The sequence below is a fragment of the Mesitornis unicolor genome, unplaced genomic scaffold (genome assembly GCF_000695765.1).
Source record: "Mesitornis unicolor isolate BGI_N332 unplaced genomic scaffold, ASM69576v1 scaffold146, whole genome shotgun sequence".
In the NCBI taxonomy this organism is placed as follows: Eukaryota; Metazoa; Chordata; class Aves; order Mesitornithiformes; family Mesitornithidae; genus Mesitornis; species Mesitornis unicolor.
In genome coordinates, this window is record NW_010192829.1 from 89,493 (window position 1) to 114,660 (window position 25,168).

The window sequence follows — 25,168 nt, forward strand, 5'->3', positions numbered from 1 at the left end:
CGAGTGACCTCCAGCGGCCGCCCTCCTCTATCACATCCTGGGTTAAACCTCGACCATATTTGTGCAGCGCTGAAACCTCTGGCAGCAGATGAATCATGTAGGTAGCCTCTCATGCTATTCCCAGATGTATTTTATCCAGCACCGCTTAAAAAGAGTCTAAGTATTGAATTTGAATTTGGATTTTGGAGAATTTGGACTAGAGAATGAATGCATTTTTAGTGAATAAACGGACCAATTCTTGCCTTCATATTTATTGCACGGTGCTGACATTACTTCATACTTTTTTCTGTTTTTCTGTCTTTCAGGAGTAGCTGCAAGGCAGTGATGTGTTCTCATGACTCTAACATCATGTGTTACAGGTATGACGCCGATGGCCATCTGACCAACGCAACCTTTCCAACTGGGGAAGTCAGCAGTTTCCACAGTGATGCTGAAAAACTGACCCGAGTGGAACTTGATACTTCAACCAGAGAGAATGTGATCACGGCCACAAACTTCTCAGCTACCTCTACAATATATACTTTAAAACAGGGTAATGAGAGCATTTCTGTTATTTCTTCCCTAATGGTTACATTTCAAGCTCTAGACATTATTGCATTCTTAACTGTTTGCCAGAAAAAGACATTAGGATTAGTTCATTTGTTTCTTCCTTGCTTCAGTACAAATAGCTGGATTCCACTTACAGTTCTCCTGAGGTACCAATTACAAACAAACCACAAGTGCATTCTTCCTCCTAGAAGAGTCCCATAGATAAATTCCAGTTATTGAAATCTTCAATGTCTCCAGGCTTTCCGTGCTACTTTCTACTTCAGTATCCAGAGGACTTAGACTGTCCTATAATACACCGAGCTTTGTTATTCTGAGAAATACTACCCAGAAGAGTGACATGCTCCGCTGATGTTTTAGCACTGAAATGCCTTGTCTGGCCACTGCTGTGAATTCTTTCTGGTAGTGCTGTGTCCTGGCGACAGCCCTTGTAGGAAGGAGGAAAGCAAGACCCACCTCTGCTGGTGACTGCCTTGGGGATGAGATTTTTGATTCAGCCCCTGTAGACCACCGCAGTATTTCCCTGGCAATATTATTTCTCTTAAGAATAATTTACTCCTTGCCTAATGGAAGTGCCCCGGTGTCCTTCTCCAGATTTTGCAGATTCATCACCAAAGTTCTGGTTTTGTATAGTGTAATCCATCTGGGGTTTTTTCTCTTTCCTGATTTTTTTTGTTGTCAGTGGATTGTTCAGGCTTTGAGAGAGCAGCTGCTGGGAAATAGCTCTCTGATTTCCTTCCAGGTCTGCTACAGAAAAGCTTTGTAACTGAGTATATCACAGAACTTTTCTTCCTCTCAGCTTTTGATCTATAAGAAAAAAATAGGAAGAGCTCACCTCAGAAGATGCTCACCCATTCCTCTTCACTACTGCATTGTAGAGACAGCACAAGTGGAAGTAATTCTATTGTACTATATTGTTGTATACCTGTACGGCTTTGTCCAAGTGACCCCATCTGCTCTCTGCATCATCGACTGACTGCCTGATTGTATGTCTGTCCTTAAGTCTGAAACTCCTCAAAGTTGGTATGTTACCAAATTCTGTCTCAGGAAAGTGCTAGCGCTCTACGGGCAGTGCCAGAAATGAACAGCTGTAGTTATTATTATACCTATAAATTAATATAATTTGCATATTCCCATATCTCTGTGAAGCTATAATGAAGCACCCTGTGAACAACCAACCACACATGGCATCCTTACATCTGAGTCACAAAGTCTCTTTTAATGTAGTGCCTGTTTTCCTCACTTTCTGACATACCCAACGATTTTCCACATATTCACATCTCAAGAACTGGACTGGTTACTTCTGTGTAGACCAGCTTAAATAAAAAGGATGCTTTTCATAGTCCCTAGCTGGTATGTACTCAATTGCAGCTGAGCCACAATAACCTCCTGTATGCGTACCCCCAGCCTGCCCAAACGCAGGGCGATGTGGCACAGCTCTGCCTGCAGAGGAGGAATTGCAGCGCACAGGCAAGAGAAAGGGAGCATGCAGTGGCTGTATGCTTTTACATCCTTCCAGTGCAAAGGACTGTTCTGCAGCCTCCACGTGCTTCTGGCAGGTTTGGAGAGGGTGGGGAGGCTGTGCCAGGTCATCCCAGCTGCCCTCAACAGCCCTCTGTGGCCCAGTCCTGAGCTTCTGGAGCGCCTCACTGTGCCACCCTTGCTGACTCATTCATTTTTGTGCCAGCAGCCAATCCCCAGTGGGTCTCGCACCAGGTTTCAGACTCGTGGGTGACCGTCATTGTGCCTCTACCCCAGGGTCCTGCTTCTAATGGGGAAGAGGAGGTTTTAGTCCAACAATACAGGGAAAAGGGACAGAATGGCAGACTGGCCATCATTCTAGACTTTTTGAAAACAGCTTTCATGCTTGACCTCAGATACTCACTGCAGTCATTCAAGCAGTACACTGTCCCATTAACAGATCCCAGCATGCTAAATTCAGGATATTTGTGGTCAAAACCCAGCCTATGGGTCTGCTTTTAAGATTAAAGCAAAAACTCTTTCTTCCTGCTGCAGGAAACCTTCACAATGGAAATCATCAGGCCAAATGTAATAAAAATCTCTTTAGACATGGGAAGACCTGGAGGTTACAGGTTGCAAAAATCACACTGCAGTTGGTGTGTGTTTAGCTGTCTGTAGCCTAAGGACAAACAAAGCCCTGTTGCACTGAACATTTGCTTTGTAAATCTGGAGATCTGAACTTTTCTGTTCTCTGTTTTTCGTTGTTGTTTTTTGACAGATAACACGCAGAATATCTACCGGGTCAGCCCAGATGGGTCTCTGAGAGTCACCTTTGCCAGTGGAATGGAAATCACACTTAACACAGAGCCTCATATTCTAGCAGGGGTTGTCAGCCCCACTTTAGGGAAGTGCAATATCTCCCTTCCTGGAGAGCATAACTCAAATCTCATTGAATGGAGGCAAAGGAGGGAGCAGACCAAAGGCAATATTTCCACGTTTGAGAGAAGGCTAAGGGTAAGGCTTCCTCTTGTGTAAAGTGCAGTATTCCCTTTGAAAGACGTTGAACTAAAATCATGTTGAAATGTTCTACTTTGTAAGAAGAGCAATGGAAGGTTTGTATCAATGGTGGGCCCCAGCCATGAATTTCAAAACCAAACTCCTCCGACAGCCGCAGGGATGTTTGATCTCTGTTTGATTTTGGTTGTGAGACTTGGACTCAAGACATAATTACTTTTTTTCTTCCTCTTCTTTTTCAACTAAGAACTTAATTATGGCTTTGGAAGAAGCTGTGAGCAAAGCACACTGAGTAGTTACTCTGGTACAGAAGCAGAGTTGGAGCCACATTCTGCCTCTGTCAGATCTGTCAACCCTCTTTCTTCTCAGGGAGATAACAGGGGCCAGGCTCTGCCTGGGGCAGAGGGTCTCACAGGGCACCGCCTGGGTGTCCTGGCCACTGTGTTTCCTGCAAGCCAGAGTGATGTAGAGCCTCCCTGTGTATCCAGGCAGGCTGTGTATCCTGCCCTCTGCCACAGGCTCTCAAACCCTCCTCACTGCCTCTAGCTGGGTTACACCGTGGCTCTAATAAAAAATTGCTTTAACATTGCATCCATGGTTTATATTTATCTGTGAGAAGAACTCGCAGATTACAGCGATAGATGGTCAACATTCAGCGTTTAGTTAGGTAACACTAGGGCTCAAAGAGACTGCTGCCTTACAGAACAAGTTTTTTACAGAATCAGTTCTGTTTTTCACATGAATACCCCGTAAAATGTCTGTACCAGTATTATGACTGGGAATTTTGGCCTTAAAAAATATTGCATTATTAACTAAAATCTTCCTGGATAGGTGTCATCTCTGAAGGTACATCTATTAGCTCTGAAAATGCAAAGGTGGTTTTTAAAATCTCTGGATCGTCTTTTGGTTATGAGATATTATTGGGTTGGCAAAAAAGTAATTGTGGGGGGTTTTTTAATAGCTGAACATACGTGTCTTGAAATGTAGCTAACTCCATTTTAAACCACAGATTCAGTACGCAACTGGCAGCTGACAGTTCAAGCTTGTTGTAGGAAAAGAAAGTGCATGATTTCATAACCAATTATTTATTTGACATCAATTTCAAAAAGAAAAACCAAAAAGAACATTTTTGTCATATTTTGCTGGATTACTTCTGAAAAGGAAATAATACTGTGCAAGCTCATAAAAAGTTCTGATGCGTATGGTGAAGATGTCTTAGAACTGCCACAGTGTCAGAACTGTTTTATAAATCTTGGTCCAGAGATTTTGATGTTAAAGATGCACCACGCTCAGGAAGGCCAATCGAAATTGATAGTGGAAAATAAAGGCATTGATCAAATCCAGTCGGTGTGTAAAGACATGAGAGATTGCTGGTTATCTTAACATATCGATATCGAGCATTGAAATCACTTAAAACAACTTGGATAGGTTAGGAAACTCGGTATTTGGGTACCACATGAGCTCAAAGAAATACATCTCTCTAAGCGTGTGGACATCTGTGATTCTCTCTTGAAACGTGAGGAAGAGGATCGATTTTTGAAACGTATGGTAACGGGAGATGACAAATGGATCGTCTACAACAACGGCGAACGACAAGGATCATGGAGCAAGTGTGATGAACCGGCTCAAAGCACTTCAAAAGCAGATACTCACCAAAGAAAAGCTGTGCTGTCAGTCTGGTGGGATTTCAGAGTTGCTGTGTGTTTTGCATTGCTTCCAAGGAACCAAACCATTGGTTCGGACATGTGCTGTTGTCAGCTGGATAAATTAAATGATGGCATCAAACAGAAGTGTCCAGAACTGATGAATCACAAAGGTGTTGTGTTTCTCCATGATAACGTTAGACCACGGACCAGTTTGGTCACTTGTCAGAAGTAGTTGCAGCTCGGATGGGCTGTGTTACCACATCCACCATAATCGCCAGACCTGGCACCATCAGACCACCGTTTGTTTTGTGCTTTACAAAATACCTTGAATGGTAAAACCTTCACTGCTGATGGGGATATCAAATTGTTCTTGGAACTGGTTTTTGTCAGAAAAGAGGGGATCTTTTTCAAGTGCAGAATCATGAAGTTGCCTGAAAGATGGCAGAAGGTAATTGAACAAAATGGACACTGCATTGTTTAATACAGTTTTTGTTTCCCATGAAAAATTTGCCACACAGAAAAAACAAACACACAATTACTTTTGCCAACCCAATACATTTTTTTAAGTGCATCATCTGTTTGGTTTTCAACTGCTCTGATCAGTCAAAAATGGAAGACTTGGATGATCTGGCCAGACTGGCCACTGCATGTGAGACTCCTGTTTGAAGTGACATCTTTCAGATTTGACAGTCACAGTGACTTTATTTGGATCTTTCAAGTGGGTAAAAGCTTGATTTACTTTTTCTTGCCCATCTTCTGCCTGCCTCCTCTCTAGCATAGTGTGAGTCCTCGTAGTCCTGTCTAGTGAGGCAACTGAACTTATTACAGTGGCAAATGTGTTAAGATGGCAGTGTCCCAGCTATGGCCTCTATGGCTCACATTACCTAATCAGTTGATTTTTGTGTGCTTTTGTGCTGAAATAACTGTATGGCACGTGTGTCTTGAAAGCATCTTACGGCATAAAATCTTAAATGGAAAGGATGTAGTCAGTCATTTGTTCTGCTTACATTGCCAGAGCAAAGTTGTTCATGAGAGTTATATTTAATGTAAGTACTTCATCCAGCACAGTTTTCCTGTTATGCACTTTATATTTTCTATGGTTTAAATTGATTGCAGGATCTTTTAACTCTTTTTCATTTGCTTCTGCACGATCCTTAATATTGCCTGCCAAAAAAAGGGCAGAAACTCACAAATTGTTTAGGATTAAATGGATTCTGGTTGGAGGCATAAAATGTTCATTGACATACTGCAAGACTGACACTATCCAGAGCTCAGCCGATTGACCTGCCTCCGGATCAGGCTGTAGGTGCATAGAACCACGCGTGTACTCCTCCTCCTTCACCTTCATCCCATGAGAGGATGGAAGGTGAAGATGAAGAAGAATTATTTTGATGTGCTGCTGTCTTAAATTCTCTGTCCTCCCACTAGCATCACCGCACTTGACCATTGTGTTATTTCTGTACGTTGTACGTATAATTTTATATCTGCCCAAGATCAAGGGGGCTTATGGGTTGTCCCTGCCTACTCAGAAGGACAGGTCAACTGCCTGTATTTCAATGTTTTCCCCTCCTTTGAGTGTACTGAGCTCTAGGACCATCTGTCTGAGGGCTGTCAGGGCAAGGCTGGAGGGAACCTGGTGGGATAGCACAGTAAGTGAGGCTTTGATAGTGGAAAGGAGAAATACTCTGTGCATAGGATATACCATGTAAATAGACACAAGAGAAAGGGACAAATGGACTATCAAGGCTGTTACTGCCAGTAAGAAGGACTTTGGAGGATAGGTGAAATATATGGGAGTTCAGCTTTAGCATGAGAAACGTGCATAGGATACTGATGGAGTGGGGAGTCAGCAGAGGTAGAAGGAGCTGGAACAGTGCAGCTGGCAAGGAAGGTAAAGGAGCAGCAGATTTTGCCCAGAGACAGCTATCTTTCCATGGTGATTAAAAGAAATATGCAGGACAGCAGGAGGAAAAAAACCATCATATAGTGTGTTTGAAGCAGTGTGCCAAATAATGAAAGAGATTTAGGGCTTAGTGTTGACAGATCCTTGAATACTGCTGGGAAAAAAAAAAGTAGCATCATTAGAAGCCCTTATGCTGGATGAGGTTCTGGCGAAACCATCTGAAAACTTCTAGTGAGTTATTTTAGGAATATAATAGGAAATGTGTTAGAAAGCTTGCAATGTAGGGCAGAAAGAACTATGCTGAACTTTGAAAATGTATGTAAAGAAAAGCTCTGGGGATTGGGGTGGTTCTTAATGGAAATGAACAGACTTCCAGGAGCCCTCCATAAAGAAAAAAAACCCAACACAATAGAAGAGGTTTCTGAGAAAGAAAGGGAAAAAAAAACCATCGAAATGAGGTTTAAAGATCTTACTTAGAGATTATTCCTGATACCGTCATGGAAAAAAGATGCTTTGAGCACTAAGAGGTATAAACTGGAAGGCAGGTAATTGGGGATGAGGTAAAGGATGACCTAGTTGAAGAGAAGAAAGCTTTTCCTTCTCTGCCTGGTCCTAACGTTGTTAATTCTTAATTGCAATTAGCAACCATCTTGAAATCATGTCACTCTATTAGTGTTATTTCCAGTTTTGGAAAGAGGCCACTGTTAACACGTTCTGAATAATGCTGTAAACGTCGCGTTTTAAAAAGTGGGGTTTATGCATGGTGCGAATTCCTAGAAATAGAGCAGAAGTGAGTAAGTTAGCTGAAATGCTGGAACAGACACCTGACTTTATCTCAGTATCTGAATCGACGTGGGAAAGAGGAATTAATCACAGGTTTCCTTTAAGTGCAGAACTGCCTGCCCTGCCACTTCCTGAAAGTACATAAAACAGTCTGTGGGCATGTATGCATTTTATATTAATAATAAATCTATGTGCAGTCAGGCATTTTAACATCAATCTTAATCTAGCAAGGCTTCTTTTTTATCAATTGAACTGCTATTTTAATTGACTTCTAAAAATGAAGCAAAGGCTGTTGTTAAAACCACTGAGCATGATGCATAGTAATATACTGATTAGGATGCAGCTCTTTTCCCTCCTGTCTTTTGCATAACTTAGACGAACTTGGCATCGGATGCAGCCCTGGTTTTATGGCTGAAAATCTACAAAATTGAAAATTGAATGCTTGGCCAGTCTTACTTATCTTTGCTTCTTGTTTTGTTTTTTAATAACAAAAAGGAAAGTGACTCACTGGCCTCATTTCGAAAGTCCTGCAAACACAGGCTTTGACAGCTATGTTTATTATTGCATTTAGCAAACGATCTCCCTTCATTTACCAGTCGTACTGCAAGTTCTAATAATAGGACCAAATCCTCTGCTAGTGTATAGCAGTTTATGTTGACTCGAATCAAAACAAAACCAAGGAACTAATGCAATCATCTCATCTGATTTACACATTGCAGACAGTTTAGGTTTGAGAATGAAAGCCAAGGACGTGCACATTTACACTGCAAGATTTCTAGCTGTAAAACTAATGAAAGTAGAGTCAATGGATGTTTTAAAATATATAATGGATATATCTTTTTATTCACTACTGCCATTATTACTGAAGTTAGCTGAATTTTCTTCCTGTTTTCATCAGCTGAAATTCTGACCCAACATTTCTTTCAGAAACCAGTTTCCCCTGGTTGGTAACAGAACTCATGAGCTCCAGCCTCTCACAAGGGGCTCCTTATTACATTGTATGTACATTGAAGGAGCCGTCTTTAAGAAGCCAGTGGGATTTGAAATCAGCTTTTCAGTGACAACACTGAAATGAAACCTGCTACCTATGTGTTTTCCTGTCTTGCCTTGAGAAGGCTGTTAAATTTAACTTAAATTTCATATAGGAAAGTAAACGTATGAGACAAAAAATGTGGAAAGTAAGGGTGGTAATGGCATCCACCCAAACCTTATTTTAATTCTGTGAGCTTTCAAGTATTGATGCTATCCACTTCACTGCTAATTCTGCCTCTGTTTGGTTTCCATTCTTAGTTGTTGTGTCATCCCTGAAATTAGATTGCAAGCAATCTGTATTCAAGACTTTCCCTTCTCCTAACTGCATTCTACAATAATAATAATAATAACAGCAATAAGAACATTAAATATGTACATAGACCGTAAATGAATGTGAGCCAGGGTGTACCCCCTGCTTGCTTTTCAGTTGTTTTACCACCAAGAGGATTTGTTTTCAGAAATTGCAGGTTTGCAAATACATATATTATAATGAAGTTAATCCATCAGACTGTATACAAGCAAACACAGTTGAACTGAGCATCACGTTTTACTTGGGCTCCTTAACTGTCATTAGAGCATAAATTGTAATAGTTACAGCAGTCTACAGGGGTATATAGGTATTTTACAGCTATTGTAAATGAACACTATTAAAGTCAGACATGTGTGTATATAAAACCCCAGGAATGGTAGTTGAAGAAAGAACACCTGCTTCTTCTAGATTTTCAAATTATTTTGTATCTAAAAACAGAAAGGGGAAAGAAAAAAAGGTTCTTTCTAATCACTACCACCATATGATCACAGCTTGAATTATTAAACAGGTATCCTTAACCATTTACTTTACGGCTGTGCCTCCAGGTCTCAGTGAGGAGCTGTGCTGTGCACTGTGCTCACACCTGCACTGACACCGTCTCTGCTGTAAGGAATTTATTAATTGGAATAGATTACTACAAGTGATTAGATAAAATGCAGTGGATTAATACAATGAGCACATTGAGCATTGATCTGAAAAACACAAGTCAATGAACAATGTTTTATGGTTCCCTAAATTATATCTCTGATTTAAATGGAGTTTAATAGTGATTGCCCAGTGACTGAATAATGTAAGGAGGCAGATGATGAAAGCACTGGATAAATATATTTTGTCTTCATGAGTCTGGCTCAGCTTTGAACTTGATTGCAGACTGAGAATTGGGCTGCCCCTCTGCATTTTCCTGGTGGACTGTAAATGTTCACAGATCGTAGCACAGTTGCTCTTTTAGTCTGTCGGACACAGGGAGTTTAACAAGTGTTGCAGGTCCCAGATGCGGTGAGAGAGCTGAAACAAGGAATGTGGCTGGCACCAGACACCGCTGCTGCTGGCTTCCACAAGCTCTGGGAGTGCGGTGGTGGTGTGAAGAAGTGTGAGGACACTGATGAGCAGGGTCTTCAGGAGCTGCAAGCGCAGCTCTTCCCTTCATAACATCGGTATGCGACCTGGTGTGGGCTGTCCCAGAGCAGTAGCTGACCTGTCAGCATTAACGGAGCTTAAAAGAGAGGATGTGAGATAGAATGTCTTTGTTAATTTGTGGCCTTAACTATACATCGTTGGCTGGAACCAAAAAGTCCATCCAGAGAGAGATGAAAGTTGAGAAGAAAGAAGAAAAATTTAGAAAAAGGTGAGAGCAAAGGTGAGCATTTAGGACATGGAAATAGGAAGCATCCTGTAATGCGACATATAATAACACTGAGTGAAAGCAGCGTTTTGTTTCTTGGTCCTTCTGTTTCTCATCTGAATATTTTTCTATTTTCTGGTCTTTAACAAGGCCTAAATTTTCCATCATAATGTTAAACCATGGCACATTTTTATTACAGCTGACAGAGAAATGTTTGCGATGTGTGTAATTACAATGCCTTGTTTTCTTACCCTACTGTATTTTTGTGTTTAGGCCCACAACAGAAACCTGCTCTCCATTGATTTTGATCATGTAACCAGAACAGGAAAGATTTATGATGATCATCGGAAATTCACTCTTCGGATTATGTATGACCAGACAGGGCGCCCAATTTTATGGTCACCCATCAGCAAGTACAATGAGGTCAATATCACTTATTCACATTCTGGATTAGTCACCTACATCCAAAGAGGAACCTGGACTGAGAAAATGGAGTATGATCCAAGTGGAAACATAATTTCCAGAACATGGGCAGATGGAAAAATATGGAGTTACACATATTTGGAAAAGGTAAATCATTTAAAAAGTGGATTGTTGTACCAAAGCAAGAATATTAGTTTTGGTAAAGGTACTGTATTATGAACTATGTTATAATGCTACCTCTTGCAAGAGTATTTAAGACTTTTTAAACAAAAAAATGCATACGATTACATAGGTAGATAAAAATGTCGCTGGACATGCTTAAACCTACACGTCACTCATTCAAACCTGCCGTGGTTCAGTTCTGAAGGCAGTTATCAGCACCTCAGATTTGTTTAGCTGACAGGTAAAAACGACTTCTTGGTCACAGTCCAAGCTGAAGTGAACAAAGGGCAGTCTCACTGCTGAAAAACGTGTTGCTAGTGTGTATAACGTAGTCAAAAATAGGACAGTCACTGAAAGGGAACTTTCTGCTCCCCATAAACACAGTTCTTTTAAACCAAAATTATGAGCCAGTGAGTACAAGCTGTGAAAAAGGGATTGATCCGATGAGGAGAAAGATTACTTCAGTATTTATGAGGGCCATTTGGGGGAGGAAACATTAATACGAAATCACTTATTGCTCTGCTTTTGTAGTGACTGCGTGTCTAAATTGCCCGAGTATTGTAATTTTCATTTATGTCTATAGATAATGGTCACAAAATGGAGGAATAAGATCAGCATCTCCTTCATGAGTAGAAACATTTCATGTGGTCTTGTCTCTCAAAACCAAAAGGCCCGTCTGTATTTTTAAAGCCTTCAGAACTTAGTGTGAATTTGTATTCAAACAGCATCCTTTTAACCTTTTTCTTTTAAAATAGCAGCATCTTTGACTATCCAGTACAACCTGAGTTTGCAGAACGTTTTCTCTGAACCTGTTAACCACAGGGAAAGGCCAGGAGAGGCCAGGTGAGGTAAAACTGATGTGGGTATTACGTGCAGGAAATCCAATGACTTTGAAGTTATTTATACATTTAAAAGTTCCAAATGTGTACTTTTAAGATAAACTTTGCTGTGCTTACTTTGAATGTATTTGAGCTTGATCCTCAAAAAACTTAAACGTAACCCAGAGAAAAAATATTCTTGAGACTGGAGAAGGCGTAAAAATGTGATTCCTTCCTTGTCTGCGTGCAGTGTGGTTCTTGCACGTGTTAACAAGATTGGCAAACACTAGAAGCTTCAGAAGTTTGGTTCAGATGAATTTGTCAGGGCTTCTTTTGTCTGTATGCTCATCTGCAAACTGCGAGTAAACAGGCATTTAGTACAGCTTTCAAATATCTGGGCAGTGTGCCTTTTGGAGGAGTCTTTATTTTTAATTTGGGCCTAATGGGCCGTAATTTTGGGAAGATGTGTGCTGCTTATCTTTCCAAACGACTTTGTCTGTTCTTAGTTTATGATGAGCCTACAAGTAAAGTCATATAACTTAAAACTGTTATTCTGGAATTCTACACAAGTGGCCAAGTCCTGATCTTGTAGAAGCAAATGACAAAAGTTTACTGGTTCAGGTAACCGCAGGCTTGGATTATGCTTGAACTTGTCATTTAAACTATTGGAAGTCATGCACACCATGGACATAGTCTCCCAGTTATTTAATGCCCTTTCATCACTCGTTGTTCCTTGTGCCAAAGAAAGATTAATTCAAACTGTCAAAAATAGACATTGAAGTATCGTTTTGTGGCTCCATTAAAGTCAATAACTCTTTGTGTTAATTAGGTAATTATTGCTAAAGGTTGTCTGAAACCTCGTAAGACCCAATGATTCCTTTCATCAGAAAATCAATTACATAGTTTGCTTCCAATTAATAGTTATTTAATTCTTCATTTTTTAGCACTTGCTGAGTTAATTGTACATCTTCAAAAATCCCTACCCCTTCCAAAATTAGCCCAAATAATTTAGGTTTTAAAAAGCACCGTGATAGTAGCACTGTGAGTAATAATTTTTACCAATGAGATTCAGTTCCTCTTGCTGTGGTCACTTCCTTTGATTAGTTCAGGGTGTTATAAAGTCTCTGGAATACTCCAAGCTTGCTTCCAAACTCCTGTCGTTCACCACCAGACCAGGTGAGCGGCTGCGTGTGTGTGTTGGACAGAAATGACATCTAGTGGTGATGCTCAGCTCAGCATTTCTGTGTACTCCAAGTGGAGCTCCAGGTGATTGCCCCTGGCTGTTTGTCTGGATACACCGTGCGGCATCAATCGTTACAGGGTTGACCAGGCTCTGATTGCTTTTATGAAATGGCAGCTTTTTGGATGTTTTATGAGCTATCCTCTGAAATCCTTTACAACAATTAGAAGCCAATTTGTGCAAAGAGTTGAAAAATCTATTGCAGTATTATTAGATTGAATTGGGTGGGTTTTTTTCTCTTTACAGTGTCCTCTGATAGGCTAGAGAGGATACTGAGTCTCCAACCCTTGTATCCTTTTACTATCCTGGACAAAAGTGGAAAAGCCACAAAGTGCTGTAAAAATGGCACACAGGGGCACTAAAGTTATATTAGAGATGTTTCTGATCTTGTTATTCATACTCTGTCAATGGCAGACAGCTTAAAAACAGGCCCGGGAGCAGTATAAAGAGAGAGGCGTCAGTGCTAGGAGAGAGTTCAGCCAGTGGTTTACTGCAGACTGGGGACTCTTGACTGAAGGTGAAAACAAAATAAACACTGTGCGTGGTAGAAGTGCTTGGCAGACCAGCAATAAAGCAATCGGAAAAAGCTCGGCGTAGAGGTCTGCTGTCACCAGTTGGCAGAGGATACCTTGCGAGTGGCATATGTTGGTGCTCTCTGGCTGCCGTACAGGTGACAGATGTCTTTCACCAAGGGCAGGAAGAAATACATCTCAGGAGGGCAGGGGGCCGGGGCTGCAGGGAGCGTGGCCAAGGCTTAGCCTATCTTTGATCCTTTGAGTAAGCACCTGGGTTATTTGTCAGAGCAAAGTGGCTCAGGGCCAATGTTACTTAACACATTGCAGGGCTGAGCTCTCGGTGTTTTCTTCCTGGAGAAGATTTTTGAGCTTAGAGGAAAAAAATGCCTTTTTTTTTTCTGATTTATTTCCCCAGTGCCTTATGAAAAAGGAGTCACACTGTTCCTCATAAGACTTTGTTTTGTGTGATGTCTCAGTCATGCAGAATCCTGACAGATTTGCTTGTGTGCCTGGTAGGTTTGGGCCATGAGCGGAGAGCTGTGCAGTGTCAGCACTCAGCTCAGAGTGACAAGAGTGTGCAGTGCTCGGGGCCAGCTAAGCCACTCACTGCAGCTGGCGGAAGGCTGCAGATTTCTCCCAATCATTTTCACTCTATGTTTTCATTACGATTGTTTCAACAGTGACCGTTAGCAAGTGGGCTTGTACTCTGTGACACTGTGACTTTGCACTTGGCTGATGAAAAGGTTTATAGAACCCAGACTTTAAATTTGCACAGAAAATATCTGCCATGCTTGCACATTTGTATGTCAGACAAACCAAACTTCATTGGCCTGCCACAGTTAGCCAACACAGGGCATGTATCAAGTACCTGTGTAGAAATCATATTCTTTGTAAACATTAAAAACCAGAGATAGAAGTAGTCACACCAAAGAACCTGCAGACTGTGTTCATCCGTCTGTAAGTATGGAGATCCTGTGACCTCTGGGGCAATGTGCATTTAATAGAAGACATACAGAAAAGGGGGTAGGTCTCTGCTAGAGATACGCAGAGTGCCAGCAAAAGCTGAGCACCTTGTACATGCCGTTGAAAGTTTCCCCTTTCCACCACCCCTAGAAACATCTGCTGGTGCAGATGCTCTGTCTGTGTGTGAGAAAGAGGCTCCCTCCGTTTTTGCTTCCTGGGAGGATGACCTAAATATTTCAGAGCAACATACCAAGTCAGCATGAAGCTGAAATGCTACTGAGAGACACATCTGCCTTCCAGTTTGGAGGTCCTTACCTCTAGACATATTATTATTCTCCTCCTGTTTTGTACCACCTTGCTGGCCAGGTCTCCTGGAGCTGAAAGCTTCACTTGGAATTGTACAGACAGTATGAGCAAACTGCAAGAGTGGATGGTTGTTCCAGGATTTTCTTAACCTTCAGGCACTCCCTAGATGAACAATTGTTTGCTCGATGAGCCACTTACACTACCGTTCCCATTCATTTACAGTCCGTGATGCTCCTGTTGCACAGCCAGCGCCGCTACATCTTCGAGTACGACCAGTCCAACTACCTGCTGTCCGTCACCATGCCGAGCATGGTGCGCCATGCCTTGCAAACCATGCTGTCCGTGGGGTACTACCGCAACATCTACACCCCTCCGGACAGCAGTGCGGCTTTCATACAGGACGTCACCAGAGACGGACAGCTTCTGCAAACGTTATATCCTGGGACAGGGCGCAGAGTGCTTTACAAATATACCAAGCAGTCTCGGCTTTCCGAGGTTCTTTACGATACTACTCAAGTCACGTTCACATACGAAGAGTCCTCTGGGGTTATTAAAACAATACACTTGATGCACGATGGGTTCATCTGTACCATCAGATACAGGCAAACAGGTTTGTGTAACTGTGACTACTTTGCTAAAGTTTTTGGCCCTGGTCCTGCACGTACCTGGCATGAAATTCCATTATTTTTATGTCTACAAGTTCTTATATTTTATGTTTCAATAGAAGAATATGTGTGTATATCTCTGTGTCTGTGTCCATAGGCATATATAGCTGTCCCATTTGAAATACAGCTTTCTTTTTATTGCTTGGTGAGGAATAGCTCTTGTAATGTTTGATTGTTTTTATTCCACTGTGTGGATATTTGCTAAATACTAAATCAAGTTGGTTTATAGTTTGTATTTTCAAGTTTCCCTGTTTATACCATAAAAATAACATAAATTCAGAGGGACTGTTTATATGAGGAAGGAAATCACCATGTAAAGTAAATTTAGTTTAGAATTATCTTGTAAGTAAATAGAAATCATAATTATGAATAAAATAGCATTCACTTAAACAAATGTTAATAAAATATAAAAATTTTGTAGAGCAAGCATTAATGAAAGTTTGTGAGATAATAACATATTCTTAGTTAATGGTGTTTTCTGAGACAGTCAAGTAGCAATAGGGCCTAAGGGTGTATTGGAGTTCATCACCTGTCTGTGCAAGATCTGCAGGGTAAGTGAACTGTGGACGTAATTCATTGTTGCTTTTCCTCCTTCCTGTCTTTGTTTTGGACAGGTCCGCTCATTGGCCGCCAAATCTTCAGGTTTAGTGAAGAAGGGCTTGTAAATGCCAGATTTGACTACAGCTATAACAACTTCCGTGTCACGAGCATGCAGGCCATGATAAACGAGACACCTCTTCCCATAGATCTGTACCGTTACGTCGATGTTTCTGGCAGGACTGAGCAATTTGGAAAATTCAGTGTAATTAATTATGATTTAAACCAAGTTATAACCACCACTATGATGAAGCATACCAAAATTTTTAGTGCCAATGGCCAGGTGATTGAAGTACAATATGAAATTCTCAAGTCTATTGCTTACTGGATGACCATCCAGTATGATAATATGGGTCGCATGGTGATCTGTGATATACGCGTAGGTGTGGATGCCAATATAACAAGATATTTTTATGAATATGATGCTGATGGTCAACTTCAGACTGTGTCTGTGAACGATAAAACCCAGTGGCGCTACAGCTATGACCTTAACGGTAACATCAACTTGCTGAGCCACGGAAACAGTGCACGCCTCACACCTCTGAGATACGATCTGAGAGATCGCATTACCAGACTGGGAGAAATTCAGTACAAAATGGACGAGGATGGTTTCCTCAGGCAAAGAGGCAATGAGATCTTTGAGTACAACTCTAACGGGCTGCTGAACAAAGCGTACAACAAAGTGTCTGGCTGGACTGTGCAATACTGTTACGATGGTCTTGGAAGAAGAGTTGCAAGCAAATCAAGCCTAGGACAACACTTGCAGTTCTTCTATGCTGATCTCTCCAACCCAATAAGAGTTACTCACTTGTACAATCATAGTAGCTCAGAAATAACATCCCTGTATTATGATCTTCAAGGTCATCTCATTGCAATGGAATTAAGCAGTGGAGAAGAGTATTATGTTGCTTGTGATAACACGGGAACACCTCTAGCTGTGTTTAGCAGTCGGGGCCAAGTCATAAAAGAAATTTTGTACACCCCATACGGAGAGATCTACCAGGACACCAATCCGGATTTCCAGGTTATCATTGGTTTTCATGGAGGGCTCTACGATTCTCTTACCAAATTAGTTCATCTGGGTCAGCGGGACTACGATGTCATTGCTGGTCGGTGGACGACACCAAATCATCACATATGGAAGCATCTGAACGCTCTCCCACAACCCTTTAATCTCTACTCATTTGAAAACAATTACCCAGTTGGCAGAATCCAAGATGTTGCTAAGTATACAACAGGTAATTTCTCATGAAAATACAGCTTCTTATCAAATTCTGGTATGGAATCAAGACTCCAGAATTCTTTTGCGTACCTCAGAAGTTACTGAGGTTTGGCTCTAATCTTACGTATATTAAAGTCACATCTTACTGAGCTTGATCTGTTTTCTATGGCCTTTATGATAACCAAGTAAATAATTAATGGTTGTTTCTGCCGCTTTTCTAAGTGCTAAAACTAGGGGAAGATTTAAGGCAGCTTAATTTGAATTTTTTCCATTATAAATAGATAGCAGGTACACTATTGATTTGAGTGTAGCTATGCTTCGTAATCAAATAATTTGTTTGCTACAGTAAATGCTGTATAACCAGTACTGAAAACATAAATTAATGTGAAATCATTATTTCTGCATAGCTGGGATTTCTGCAGACTAGCCTTACTTTTTTGAGGATTTGTGGTGCCTTATTGCCAGCATCCTTTTCTTGTTCTGTAGACATTGGAAGTTGGCTCGAGCTGTTTGGTTTCCAGTTGCACAATGTGCTGCCTGGATTCCCAAAACCGGAGATAGAAGCCTTGGAGACAACGTACGAACTTCTACAGCTTCAAACAAAAACCCAAGAGTGGGATCCTGGAAAGGTTAGCAAAAACTGTTCAGCTGCTTCAAATGCTAAATTAAGGAATTTTATTGGAAAATATTGGAGACCAAGGGAACAGTGTGACTCTATCTTTCAACATAATAGGCAAGGCAAATAATCTAACAATGTTAGACACTTCAATGCTGTTGATTATGTACTGGTGTCAGAGTGGTAGAGAGTTTTAAGGAGAAGCTTTGAGCAACACAGTGAAGGAGCTGTGCAGCTGGTTACAGAGAAACGATCTAAATTTGAGGGGCAGTACAGGCAAGAAGGTAAAAGGGTTTGTGTGAAAATTGAAAGAGCTACAAAAGATTTTGTAGAACTGAAAAATTAAAACAACATATTTTCATCTTTGTTAGCAAAGATGCCGCAAGAGATACAAAATCATCAAGGATATGAACAGCTTTACAAGTCTGTACCTCTGCATAGTTATTGAAGGAAAACAGAAGTGTTACTATGGATTTGTAGGGGGGTGGTCTGTAAAACTCAACCTTGCTCCAGGGCTTGTTTCCAGTAGAGCTGTGCAGCAGCTACCAGGGTCTGGCGATCAATGTAGCTGCCACAGGACCAACTACCAATATTCTGAGCAGGTGTTCGTGTTTTGCATTCAACTGTATGGGCATCTGTTAACAAAGACAGAGGATTTTGCAAAGATGAGAGAGAAAAGATGCCTTTCTTCTAATGTAGTCAGGAAAAGGAAGTACAAAGTGTGGTGATTTCACGTTCGTGGCTATTAACACACTTCTTTTCCAGTGTACAAATGACCACATGAAGTGCAGAGGGCTGGAGGGGCAGAGCTCCTTCCAGATGTAGGAGCATGCCCTTGTAAAATTGTCACCAGGTTATCGAAGAAGCCATTACAAAGGCACAGAAAAAGTGTAGTGGTAGGCATAGTGTTAAAACACAAAAGAGAAATAGATGGTTGGAATGAGAATTTGGTTTTTTTAGCCTCAAAGAGGAGATCTACAAGATCTACAGATCTGATGTATTTGCCTAGTTCCTACTGTTCTAGTGCCTTGAGACCTTTACAGCTGCTTTCCTTAAAGTATGGACTATAAAAACTGTTACTGCTGTTTTGCAGCAGACATAACTAGATGCATGGAATCATGTGCATGAGCACAGCTTTGAGTTCAGGTTTCCCCACACCCATTAGGCTGGGTGGAGGAACAAATACTGAAGTAGCATTTGTGATGAACACGTCCCTTTGTTTTCTAGAAATTAAAGAGTCCAGTAGACAGAAAGCGGTGTCTTAGGCGATTAAAAAGCCTGTGCATATACCCAGGCTTTGTAGATGTGCACGATGTTTTCCAAACAAATTGAAGATCCATTCTAAGCAATTAAGAGATTAGTAGGGTCTGTGAGACACTGTAATGAACTGCAAGGTGCCTCACCTGCTGACTGTTGGTATTTTCTTTTTCAGACTATCCTTGGCATTCAGTGCGAGCTACAAAAGCAACTCCGAAACTTTATATCCTTGGATCAACTTCCTATGACGCCCAGGTACAGCGATGGCAAGTGCTATGAGGGAGTGAAGCAGTCGAGATTTGCAGCTATTCCTTCCGTATTCGGAAAAGGCATCAAATTCGCTATAAAGGATGGCATAGTGACAGCTGACGTTATCGGCGTGGCTAACGAGGACAGCCGGCGCATTGCTGCCATCCTCAACAACGCTCACTATCTGGAGGACCTGCATTTCACCATAGAGGGCCGAGACACGCATTACTTCATCAAGCTGGGGTCTCTGGAAGAAGATCTGGCCCTGATCGGCAGCACTGGAGGGCGCCGCATCTTGGAGAACGGCGTCAACGTGACGGTGTCGCAGATGACCTCCGTGATCAATGGGAGGACTAGACGCTTTGCTGACATCCAGCTCCAGCACGGCGCGCTGTGCTTCAACGTCCGGTACGGAACAACGGTGGAAGAGGAAAAGAACCATGTCTTGGAGATAGCCAGGCAGAGAGCCGTGGCTCAGGCCTGGACTAAGGAGCAGAAACGGCTGCAGGAAGGGGAAGAAGGTATTAGGGCATGGACGGATGGAGAGAAACAGCAGCTCTTAAGCACTGGGCGGGTACAAGGCTACGATGGATATTTCGTTTTATCTGTGGAGCAGTATCTTGAACTTTCTGACAGTGCCAATAATATTCACTTTATGAGACAGAGTGAAATAGGCAGAAGGTAACAAAGAAAATCTCTGCCTTTGCGTCACCAAAGACTGCCTGTTTTTAAACGTAAAATGGTTTATTGTATTGGTTTTTCTAGATCAGAACTCTGTATATATAAATATAGAGGAAAAAACATATCCAACTGCCTTTAAATGTGACAGAAGATGGTATTTTAATATTGTTCGTTTAACTCTTTGAGAGATGACAGTGACAATTTTTAGTTCTTGTGTGGCAGTATTCAAAAGTTTCAGAAGCAGAGTCCTGACAGCTGAGCAGCACGACCTGCACGTGAGGTGTCCGGGGTGACACCACACATCCCTGCGCAGTAGGGGAGAGCGCAGCACGCTCTGCCTTCTGCTAAAGAAACACGACTTTTTTGTTGTTGTTGATTTAATAATTCACCAGTTATTTAAAAGGTTACAGAGCCTGATTCTGCAACCCACATTTACTGGGTAGTTTTTATCCCAGTGAGAACTCCCGTAAGTTCAAGGGATCGCATACAGAGACCAGACTGTGTATGGGAACTTTGTAGTTGCTCACCAGCCCCACACGTGTCATTACCCACAGCTGTGATCTGAGGGATTTTCTGACCTGGGAAACCCCATTTGCATTGGATCCAGTACATAAAGGGCTGTCCCGTATGGCCTCTAGCTTTGCTCAGCCATAGCCGCCTCTCAGCCAGTCAGTGATGACCTCCACATTGCATCTGCTTTTGCACATGGGGGCCTCTCTCTCAAGGTTTCCCCAGCATTGGGTTGTGTTGGAGTCCGGCAGCACACGAGGAGCTGCCAGTCTTCCTGGCAGATGGGTGCAGGGTGGCACTGCACTGCTGGGCTTTGGCAGGTGTCAGGGGTGGCCAAGAAGGACTCTGAGAGCACTGTAGGCAACAGGAGTCTCTCCGCTGGCATCAGTGTGCTCCAGCCTGGGCTTTAACTCGGTGCTGTTTGGACAACCCTCGTTACCCAGCTGGGAGGGCCCGCACGGTGCAGTAACAACAAGCCCTGCGGGATCAGTCCTGGCTGCTGTCGTTGGGCCAGGACTCCTCTTTTCACAGATCATTTGGAAATAGCAGTGTTGTTGGGTTTAGGCATTGCATTCTTTTCAACTCAGATTAATAATAATCCTGTTGTATTACTCATTTTTTTGAGTCTGAAGAAGATTGGTGGGTTGGGAGTTGATGAACCTAAGTGTGGATAGTAAATATGTTGATAAACGTAGAACATTTTTGGGATGACTCTTCACTTTTCAGCTCAATATCTAGAGCACATAGAAAAGCATTATATTGCATGGGCAGAATTTTTTATTTCCCAAGGTATCATGCGCTGCTGGCACAGTTATCTCATAGCAGAGGAGGTGATCCTTCTTTCAGCTTGTCATTTTCAAAAGACCTGATACTGGGTGGGGAGGGAGGGCACACAGGGAGGGAGGACGGGCAAGCAGATTTCCTTTACTGACTCTCAGAGGGAGCTAGAAGTGTTGTTATAGAGCCTGTGTATCCATAACAGTGATGTTACTGCACATTTCTTTCAAAACAGACATAGTAAATATATTGAAACAATATCTGCTCGTATTTACGGAAGCCAACAAAGTGCTTTCTTTGTCTTTCTTCCTTTCTTTCCAGTTTTCTTTTTTCCTTTGTTTTTGGGCAAGTGGAGCAGACTGTACCAAAGTTAGAGATGAGCCTGCACTGGCACCTGAGCCCTGAACCCCCCGGGCGTTTGGACTCGGGTCTCAGCCTCACCCCATTCGCGTCTCTTTCCAGACTCCTTCCGCTCCCCCGGGAGCCAGCGCAGCTTTGGAGGTGCAGGATCCGGCTGAGTGAGAGCCTGGTCCTTAAAGCCACCCCCTGCTCCCCAGCCATGGGGAACCGTGGACCAAAAATCTGCATGTACACATTGTGATCAGGCTCATCGTTAACTAACGTACAGAACTGGGGAGCTGCCAACACCCAGGTTTGACAGCTCTGATTTCTGTAATTTTCCATACAGTCACGGAGAATTTGAATACCTCCGCACCAGCCTAAAAATGGACCTTCAAATCCTTGAGCCTCTAATATGCTTTTAATCAATGGAAGAATAATTTATGAATTGTATATAGAGAGCGCATTCATAAACGTGATGATGTATTTTATCACTGATCCAAGATGTCAATATTAGAGTCTATTTTACTTATATTTTAAGCAATTATACTTTTTTGCAATTCACTAATGAGGTATCATTTTCAAACTGCTTTAAATATCCATTATAAACAAATATTTGAAGCTATTAGAATTACCTTGAACTGTGCATTTCTAGTATGTAATACATATTTAGTTAGCTTGTGCCTTTAGTTTCTTAAAGTTATATTTGTATTATATACAGGAAATGCACTTTGTATTACCTACAGCTGTGTTTTTAATACTGCCTTGCTTATTGTTGTTCTCATATTATGCCAAAAGGTCAAAGAGTGAAATGTGTTACAAGTTTGTTGCTGAAAGTAGATTGGGCATTCTCCCAGTTCCTGGGTGTAGTCAAAGGTACGTTTTTTGAACAATATTTCTCATGAGAATATGGATGTATCGAGAATCACATGACATTGCATGGCCTGGTTACAGAAGCAAAAAAATGCCTTCATCGTAACCGTTTCAGAAATTTAGGAAACGAAATAAAATTGTCGTGTTGAGATGGCAGTGCTGAAGAAAGGAGTTATTACTGCAGGAGCACTGGAGACTGACGTGGTAGCTACGCATGGGCCAGCCAGCAGTGATTCGTAACAACTATAGCAAACAAAGAGCTTTGGACCATCTTGTTCATGAACAACCCCGATGGAGGCAGGGAATATTTCAGTCTCCATTTTTTTTCCTAGTAGTTAGACCGATTTCTCAGTGTCAGTTTTTCTAGTTTACCTTTTTTTTTTAATTTGCACTATAGCCTAGAGACCCAAATGAGAAAAAAAGCAAAAAAAGAAAAAAATAATAGCATGGAAATTTATACTGTTATTTAGATCAGATAATTGGATGCTAGCATTCTGCGCTGCAAACAAGGTTCCGAAAGTGGAAAAAATAAATAAAATAACATAACATAACATAACATAAAATAATCCTTTTGAGTGGGAACAGCAGGATAGATCTAAAATAAAATAAAATAAAATAAAATAAAATAAAAGTAATTTAAAAAACCACTATTGCACACTAGCCTGTAGCAAATACCTACCATGAGAAATACATGCTATATTTTTTATGACAGCCAAACAAACAGTGTGTACAAGTAAGGTTTCCTTTGCTTTCGTATTTATTTAGCAAGTCTAGAACATTTCAAAGGTATAAATATATATATATAGATAGATATCTATGTAGAACATAGCCAAATAAATATATATGAGCTGGTCAATGTGCATCTCGGTATACACATCCAAGCTGTTTGGTTTGGGCTCTTTAACGTTCTCTCAGCTGCACACCAGCTGGGTAGACACGGCCTCTCGTGTTGGCCATAAGCACTCCCGAAGCTCTGCGTCCCAGCCCTGCGTCCTCACCCAGGGCCAGGGAGAAGAGCAGCAGCTTTGTTCCAGGTGAGCAGTGGTGATCGGTGCAGTTGGAAGCCAAGGCACAGTGGCAAAGGGGAAAGCCGTTCAGGTAGACCAGCTCCTGTTTCAGCCCGAGCAGAAGGAGATGGGCAGATCCCTGGCAGGGCATTAGCTTGCTCGGGGGGATTCGCCGTGGCGCAGCTGATCCAAGGCGGTGACGCTCGGAGCAGGTCGCTGCCAGCAGCCGTAAGGGTTCTCCCTGTCAAATGCTGACTGTTATTTAGACCCATCCTCCACAAAACACTACCAGGTGGAAAGCGCCCTGACTGTCAGAGGAATCGCTTCTCGGCAGAAACTGGGACCGGTGGAGTCGGACTCGCTGTGGATTTGTCTGGGCATTTGTCACCTCCCATTATTTGTCTAAGGAAATGTGTTTGACAATTTCCAGTTTTTCCTTAGATCTCGTGGTGGACTTTAGCCTTTTACTAAATGTTAGTATATCAGATCGTGTCCTTGACAGTATTTTACTTGTATGAACCATGATAAAAACATTAAAATCTTCATACTCTTCAGGCAGAAGTGTCAATAAACGAGAAAGAGAAGCATAGCATACGATGTATGTCAAAGTAACGTTCCTTTTTAGCTTTCTCATCAACAGTAAAAATGTTTACAATGTATGCCAAGATCTTCAGTTTCTGTCTGACACCAGTTAGAGGTTCTGATCTTAACAGAAATTGTGTTATAACGGCCTCAGCCTTGTTGCTAGGAAACAATAGATCCCAATTTTTTTATTCCTGCTCTAACTCCTGTGCTGAATAGTGACTGGATACTGTACAGGTTTATGTTATATGGCTGCAGTTAAATGGTCTGATGCATTTTGCTCTGGGTTTCAGACCAGAAGCATGCATTTTCTACAAGAACATCCCAGCAACACGCTGTAAATATTAAAAGTTAATATATTATGTGTCGATATTTGAAAAAGAAAGTACTTTGACTATTTCATTTTTAAAAAATAAAGGTGCAAACTGGTGGCGTGTGGCATTGTCTTTGTTTACACCACATACTTGGGATATTCTGGTCGTGCCAGTAAAAGGTGCTTCCATACGGCTGAATAAGGGCTTCAGGCAGTATTGGTTGATTCAGAAGTTGGGGCGCAGGGGGTTAGTTCATGCAGGTTTCACTGTAGGCGTAATCACGGGCAGTTTCTGTGCACAGGTTATTACATTTATTCAGAACAAATGTGAGAGAGAATAAAAAAAAATACTGCTAAATGCCTTTGCACTCCCAAGAACTGAGTGGGTGAAGTTGACAGTGGTGGTGGGGGACGAGGAGGAAAGTTTAAGTACCTTCACGTGCTGTAGAGCTACCTCAAGCAGATGATGATGAACGACTGTATCAAAACTGTGCACGTGGGGAAAAATAAGAGCCCAGTGCATGCAGCAGAGAGGAGAAGACAATGAACTGCAAGGGCAGAGAGAGTGTTGAAGGCTAAAGAAAGGTCATGCGGGGAAAAACATCTCGGAGCAGCTGGGCTGGGTAATAATAACCCAGTGAGAGCGCAGGCTGGAAGAGCTGTGTTGGGTGGGTAAGATGAAAGCAAGGCCAAAAGGGTGCTCTAATAGGAAAAGGAAGAAAACCAGGCTGGAAGATGGTCTTGATTTACTGCTGCAGGTCTGTCACAGCCGCAGCTGGGGAGGAGGGGAGGGCTCTGTGGGGGCAAACCCAGAGCTGTGGCAGCAGTAGTTGTTGCAGAGGAGTGGCTTTGCCCTTGCTGGGGAGAAGGCAGAGCAGGGAGGACCGGGGGCAGGGGCTGCAAAATCAGCTCTGGAGCTGGGGCTGCAGCCCCCAGGGGAGGAGGGGAAAGGGGGCAGAGCAACTGCAGCAATGAAGGGCTGCGTCCCAGTGTGGCTGCAGCCTGGCAAGGGGCAG

The 25,168-nt window shown here is 42.1% G+C and overlaps 1 protein-coding gene across 1 annotated transcript in view; it reads left to right on the top strand.

Annotated features, from left to right (window-relative positions):
• TENM1 (teneurin transmembrane protein 1) overlaps nucleotides 1–19,949 on the top strand; it is a gene marked incomplete at its 5' end in the record, with an annotated part of 98,275 nt that extends 78,326 nt beyond the window's left edge. Inside the window, 7 exons of the mRNA XM_010187235.1 lie at nucleotides 360–532; nucleotides 2,786–3,021; nucleotides 10,311–10,607; nucleotides 14,687–15,074; nucleotides 15,744–16,964; nucleotides 17,435–17,577; nucleotides 18,997–19,949. Coding sequence (XP_010185537.1) covers nucleotides 360–532; nucleotides 2,786–3,021; nucleotides 10,311–10,607; nucleotides 14,687–15,074; nucleotides 15,744–16,964; nucleotides 17,435–17,577; nucleotides 18,997–19,755 — 3,217 coding nt within the window. The remainder of the gene's footprint in view (nucleotides 1–359; nucleotides 533–2,785; nucleotides 3,022–10,310; nucleotides 10,608–14,686; nucleotides 15,075–15,743; nucleotides 16,965–17,434; nucleotides 17,578–18,996) is intronic.
• Nucleotides 19,950–25,168: the final 5,219 nt, after the last annotated feature.